At 41.7% G+C, this 7102-nt stretch overlaps 1 protein-coding gene and 1 pseudogene across 2 annotated transcripts in view; one reads left to right on the plus strand and one right to left on the minus strand.

Annotated features, from left to right (window-relative positions):
* Positions 1–1893, minus strand: part of NCKAP1L (NCK associated protein 1 like) — a 42493-nt gene extending 40600 nt beyond the window's left edge. The window contains exons 1-2 of the mRNA XM_084878937.1: positions 1691–1893; positions 522–632 (exon numbers count right to left, since the gene is read on the minus strand). Coding sequence (XP_084735063.1) covers positions 522–632; positions 1691–1792 — 213 coding nt within the window. The 5' untranslated portion in view covers positions 1793–1893. The remainder of the gene's footprint in view (positions 1–521; positions 633–1690) is intronic.
* A 3676-nt stretch (positions 1894–5569) lies between these two features.
* LOC311619018 (RNA transcription, translation and transport factor protein-like) lies at positions 5570–6847 on the plus strand (annotated as a pseudogene). The gene is made up of 2 exons: positions 5570–6220; positions 6742–6847. The product of its transcript is annotated as an RNA transcription, translation and transport factor protein-like (transcript).
* The last annotated feature ends 255 nt before the right edge of the window (positions 6848–7102 follow it).

Consider the following 7102-nt stretch of genomic DNA (forward strand, 5'->3'; position numbering starts at 1 on the left):
TAAACAGAGGAGGTTCCCCACCTAGGAGGTAGGATAGTTGCATGTGATTCTGACTAAATATAGAGTGCTAAGTGAGAGGAAAGTTCAAGGTCCCAGAGGTTTATCAAAGTCAAAAGAAGCAGAATGAGGAGATGCTACAGGTGAGGTGATAAGGAATCTAGTGCTAGCATTCATAAGGGATATCCCACCAGATGCATAATTCTAAGATAATTTGCAAGGAAAACACTGAGTGGGAAACAGGAACAACAATAAAATATATGCAATCTGCTGAGTTAGTAGAGCTGTCTTCCTATACAAAAAAAAAAAAAAAAAAAAAGTGTTCTCTTGAATTTTGAGATGCAGAAAGGGGCAATGCTTTGCTCCAACTTACCCTGGGAAAATTCTTTCTCAGAATTCTCAAAACTACAATAACCTGAAACCCTGTGATTGAACCTAGGAAAACTAAGAGAAGATTATGCTATCTCCTGCCATCCAAGCATAGAGTTATTTCAGAGAGGAGAGAAGAGGGATGGAATTCTCACCGTACTGTTTCGGACATCTATGTTGGGAAATTTCTTGTTGATGTACTTGAGAGATGATTCCATGGACTTTTCCAGTAAGAAAGGTGGCTTGGATTTGGGGTCTGAACAAGTCTGCACAGAAAAACCACACTGTGTCTCAACCCTTTCTCCTGCCCCCCATAAACATACCTCTTCCTTCCTCATTCATTCTCACAAAAATCTCTCTTGGGGAAAGGGAATCTGGGGATTCATTATAAAAGCATGAGTAGGTCAGGAACAAGTTCAAGGACATTAAGCCAACTATCAGAAGAGCTAAATAATGTGGCATCTTGTCTTGCTGTGTAAAGTTTAATGTCTGCTTGGCCCCAGCACAAAGAGGAAGCTCTCCCCACCCTTCAGCTGAAGCCGGAAGTAGTGAGAAAAGCAGCTGCTCAAAAGTTAGACTTTGCGGGAGACTCAGTGTCCACAATTGTGCCTCCTATATAAATAAATCATCCCAAAGCACCATTAAAGGAGACGTGGGGACAGAGAAACCATGTTGCTGGTGATTTGCTTCATTTTAAAAATGCACGTAAGTTCCCTCCCCAGATCCACTATTCTCTCCTCGAGAAACACCCCACTCCCACCCGTCTTTCTCTCTTTACTTCCCTTGCCACCAGCTTCTCTCCATGCCACAGTTCCTATCCTAAACACACAAATATACAACCACAGCATGAGCTGTCTCAGACTCCAACTACCTCAGAAAGCAACTACTCTTTTTGTTTTAACATAAATATCACAACAACAAAAAATTTTTTTTTCCTTTTTGGGAAGTACTTCTTCAGATGTTTTTGCTGAGACCCAACTTTGGATATCTTCAGAGGCTGAGGGATCAGCAATAAACAATACAACCTAGAATTCTAGACCCCAGACTGTTACCCAAGTGACTCATAACACAACTATTTACCACACCACCCCTACCCAATACCCAGCAGAAAACAAACACTCCCATTGGGGTGAGAATCATACCAACAAAAGGGAAGCCCTGAAAAAAGTCTCCCTGTCCACTTCACCCTATAATCCAAGTGACTGAAGGCCAGCTAAACTGGCGGGAAAGAGGAGAAAGTCTAACCACCGGGCCTGCTGGCCTCAGGGTTCCCAGCCCTACTACTGCTAGAATAATTGGTGCTAGCCCAGTTGCTCATGCTTACCTTCTTGATGTTATACATACGAATGAGAACCCCCTGACCGCGATCATTCAGGATAGTGAGCTTTTCTGCTAATTTATGCTGGTAGGCAGAGGTCAAAGACATGGTGGCCACGGAGAAAGCGGAACATGGGACAGCAATGCCTGATCTCCCCGGACACTTTCAGCTTGGGTGGTGACACCCTCTGGGCGGAGGCACCCAGCCCCTGTGCGCTGGTCTTCCTGTTGCCTCTACCATTGGCTCATGGGTAAAAGCAGTCAGTGCGGCTCACAGGCCCTCAGAACCCTCTTGTGCTTCCTCTTGCGCATTCAGCAGGGGAGACTTCCTCTTTCTAGCTGTGCAGCTCAGGCTGTGAAATGAGTGGAGGCAGGGGAAAGAGACAAGCTTTCAGGCTCTTCAGAGTCTAGCATCAACCTTTTCGGCCTCACTCCTTCACTAGTGTCCTATATAAAGCTTTATGTCAGATAAATAAATATTGACCACCCCACTCCCGTGCACTTTTATATTATATATATATATATATATATATATATATATATATATATATATATATATATATATCCCCATCAAGAATGCCTATATGTGATTCTCTCCTGAACCCTAGGCCCATCCATCCTTTAGGGCCCGGATTAAGTCCCAACTCCGCTTAATTATCCCATCCAGCCTGATCAGTTGGCTCAGTGGATAGAGAGTTGGCCTGAGGACTGAAGGGTCCCAGGTTCGATTCCAGTCAAGGGCATGTACCTTGGTTGTGGGCACATCCCCAGTGGGGAGTGTATAGGGGGCAGCTGAATCAATGTTTCTGACTCTCTATCCCTCTCCCTTTTTCTCTGTAAAAAATCAATAAAATATATTTTTAAAAATAAAAATAAATAAATAAAGGTAGTCATGAAACAGAGATCAATCAATCCCTGTCTCTGGAGATTCAGGATTGGTAAATATTCAGTGGGGCCTAGAATCTGCATTTATAAGACTACGAGGAGGTTTAGATGCAAATGTTCCATCAGACACGTGTTGAGAAACACTGATACCACCTCCTGGACACAACTGCCACTCAATAAATATGCTGATTTATTTGTTGAACTATTAATATTAAATTGGGAAATAGGCCCCGTGAAGAAGAACCAAACTAACTGAGGTTAATAATAAACTTTAAGCTGAAACCGGTTTGGCTCAGTGAATAGAGCGTTGGCCTGTGGATTGAAAGGTCCCAGGTTCGATTCCAGTCAAGGGCATGTACCTTGGTTGCAGGCACATCCCCAGTGGGAAGTGTCCAAGAGGCAGCTGATCGATGATTCTCTCTCATCGATGTTTCTAACTCTCTATCCCTCTCTCTTCCTCTCTGTAAAAAATCAATAAAATATCAAATAAAATTTAAAATAATAATAATAATAAACTTTAAATCTTAGAAGACTGGGTGAATTTTAGCACTAAAGTATTCTTGGCATTCCAACCAGGCTATAACACCCTAATTCAAGAAAAACTCACTTTCAAGCATCTTTCATGGCAGAGAAAATTCTACATCAAACAAGAGTTATCTTCATATCCACCTCCTTTCTAATACCTTTTCCACACTTTCAACCACTGCCACTTTCCATATCCAGGATGCTCACATTGTCCCAATGTATCCTGGGACCAAGGGAGAGGGAAACTGAATAGCATTATTATTTAAGGAATGTATAATATGTCTGCTTCCAAGAGAATGTAGTTTTCAAAGAAACATGAAGATGGCAATGCTTAACACGTGAAATTTCAAACATCTCCAAGGGAAAATGCATTTTTAGAAAATAGAATCTGCCTTCCAGTTTATTTACTGGCGTGTCCCTGGAAAGCTATGAGCATGGCATTAGGAATACTAGGCCTGAATATTTTAATCACCTGCTGTTATCAAAGAAACCCAGGTAGGTTTTTAGGATTTCTATTGGTCTTTCACCTTGATGGGGAAGAATAAAAAGAAGGTAATAAGATACCAACATCTGGGAAGCCGAGCAGCAGGGTAACAGTAGTCTTCTTACAAGTTAGTATAGTTCTTTTGGGTCTTTCTCACTTGCCTTTCTTATCCTCATCCTGGAAATTGTTTTGAAGACTTTCCATACCAGAATAATCTTATTTTCTGCTATATCCTAATATGAACTTCCCAACGTAGTGGGAACCATGTTCTCAGTGTATGTGAATATGCTATGTTCATTCTACCTTTCTCCCTTATGTATGCTTTTCCCTCTGGCTGACCTAAATCCTACTCAATCTCCTGGATCTAGCACAAATAGACGTAAGTCCAGCCTTTACTAAATTCAGGTCCACCTTTAATTGTCCATTTCATATTATACTGCCACCCAGCTGAACTGTAAGATTGCTGGGCCTGGAAACATTTACTTGCCTGTACTTAATATGAGAAAAGCCTACATTTCATCATCAGACAGGATTTTGGGTTCAAGTGTAGTTGAATACACTAAGCTAAGCCTTATGATTTAGGTTCTGAAGCCAGAGAGCTTGAATTTACATCCCAATTCTCACCAGCTCAGTTTTACAAATCAGTTTCCCTCCCTATAAAATGGGAATGATATTGCTAATATTTCCTAATTTGGGGGAAACCCTATATAATAAAGAGGTAATATGCAAATTAACCCTCACACCCTACAAGATGGCTGCCTATGACCAGGCTGGCAGGGGGGTTAGTGAGGGACAACCAAACAACTGAACAGCAGGCTGTGTGGGGCAACCAGGCTGGCAGGGACAGGGGGAACAATTAGGGGCAACCAGGCAGGCAGGCAGGTGAGCAATTAGGAGCCAACAGTCCAGGATTGTGAGAGGGATATCCGACTGCCAGTTTAGAGGGTGCAGGCGGGGATGAGGGCCCCCCCCCTCCATGCACGAATTTCATGCACTGGGCCTCTAGTATTAAGTAAGTTATTACACATAAAGTGATGACCGAGGTACTTATTGTGAACCAGGTACTTGTGAAAGAAAAGAGCCACATGCTAACCTGACAAGCTCAGGGAAGGCCTGCGTGGCAGTCTTGCAAACCCAGAGACCTAAAATAACCACAAAAGATGGTTTGAAAATTAAATATCTAACAGGTTATAGTAGGTAGTCATGTCCCAGATATTTCACCTGACAAAGATCAACTTTGATCTACTTTTACTGAGCCTATCTGCCTTCCTGCATCTAAGATAACATATCTGTGAGATATCTGGCTAACTTGTAACTTCCTTTTTACCCCGACCCCTCAGGGCATAACAAATGGCCTCGAGACATTCCCTCATTGTTATTGTTATCAAGTTAATTGTCAACTGTTAATTACTAGAGTATCCTGTATCCATCTCTGTGACAAAAGCTCATGTCCATCATTTAACCTTTTACCCTATCCCAGAGGTTTCCCCACTTCGCTCTGTCCCACCGCCATTCTCTGGAGCATTCTCTCAGTCCGTTGAGGTTCTGCTTCCCGGCATATGTCGACAGTTTGGCTCAAATAAACTCACAAAAAAATTCTTTACAGGTTTCAATGGTTTAAATTTTCGTTAACATACTTTAAGTTCTTTAAGTGTATTGCCTCAAATAACAATAATGGTATTCAAACACTTACTAGCTCTGTAACTTTAGGCTATCTATCACCACTGAGGCAGTTTCCTAACCTGTAAAATGGTAGTCATCCCTCACACAACTGTGGAAGTGATTAAATAATATGGTATATATAAGCATTTGGCTCAATACCGGTACGTTAAATTAGGAATGCCAACAAAAACATGAAATTTTGATTTCTGAGTATGCATGAGCATGCACTTTCTGTGGCATTCTACTTGGCGCCCCATAAAGAAAAAGTTCAGGTTTTAAAATGGAATTAACCGGGCCGAGGTGCAGGGGACAGAGAGGGAAGCCAGGACCATGTTCCGCCGAGCTGATAGCCCTCAACTACCACAGCCCCTCTGGCTTCAACTGCAAAGATGAAACAGAATTTAGAAACTTTGTTGTTTGGCTTGAAGACCAGAAAAATCAGACACTACAAGATTGAAGACAGAGGTAATTTAAGAAACAGCCACAGCAGTGACTGGCCCACATTCTTTGAAAAGTATCTCACAGATGTTAGCTCTCCTTTGAAGATTTAAGATCCACAAGAAGTAATTGACTGGCTTCTTGGTTTAGCCATTAGACTTGAATATGGAGATAATGCTGACAAATATGAGGACTTGGTATCTGATAATACAAAAAATGATGACAATGCAGCTAAAAATGCAGAGCCATTGATCAATTTGGATGTTAATAATCCTGATTTTAAGGTTGGTGTAACAGCTTTGGCTAATCTTCTTCAGATTCAATGTCATGATAATTAGCTGGTAATGCTTAAGGCAATTCACATTTTGGTCCAGGAACACCTGACACAGGATGCAGTTGCAAATCAAGCAAACGAGGGGTTGCCTGTTGCTTTACACAAGCATATTCTTGGTTTTAACACAGGAGATGCAGTTCATAATGAAGCTGCTCAAATTTTGTGATTGCTGCATAGAGAAGAAAGAGCTCAGAGAGCTACAGACAAAAATTAATTAAGACAGCCGAAACAGGTTTGGCTCAGTGGATAGAGCGTCGGCCTGTGGACTAAAAGTTTCCAGGTTCGGACGAAGCCGGTTTGGCTCAGTGGTAGAGCGTCAGTCTGTGGACTGAAAGGTCCCGGGTTCGATTCCGGTCAAGGGCATGTACCTTGGTTGCAGGCACATTCCAGTCAAGGGCATGTACTTTGGGTGTGCAGGAGGCAGCTGGTCGATGTTTCTCTCTCATCAACGTTTCTAGCTCTCTATCTCTCTCCCTTTCTCTGTTAAAAATCAATAAAATATATTTTTAAAAATAAAAATAAAAATAAAATAAAAATTCCCAGGTTCGGTTCCGGTCAAGGGCATGTACCTTGGTTGCAGGCACATCCCCAGTAGGGGGTGTGCAGGAGGCAGCTGGTTGATGTTTCTAGCTTTCTATCCCTCTCCCTTCCTCTCTGTAAAAAATCAATAAAACATAAAATAAAATAAAAATGGCAGATTTCTTTTTTTAAGTAGAAGCCTTTAAAAATAATTAATGAATACATAGTAGCTGTTCAGGCAATTATTGCTGATCCAAAGACAGACCACAGACTGGGGAAAGTTGGAAGATGAACCTGTTAGGATTTTAGCCTCTCACCTATTTGGGAACCATGCACACCGTGGTATGTGTTTCAGAATCAAATATCACATTTTCAAGGGAAGAATCCCAGAAAATTGACTATGTTTTAGAGATTTACCATCATCGCTTTTCCTTTAATAACGTTTGGGAAAAGGGGAAAAAATAAAATGGGATTAATCATGCCAATTGGTAGTCTTTAGAGAAACTGTATTGGGGTTCCTCCTAGAAACAAAGGAGCCCATCCAAGGGTAGTTTCAGTACACCAGCGCAGGA

Source organism: Pipistrellus hanaki (assembly GCF_964339955.1).
Source record: "Pipistrellus hanaki genome assembly, chromosome: 3".
In the NCBI taxonomy this organism is placed as follows: domain Eukaryota; kingdom Metazoa; phylum Chordata; class Mammalia; order Chiroptera; family Vespertilionidae; genus Pipistrellus; species Pipistrellus hanaki.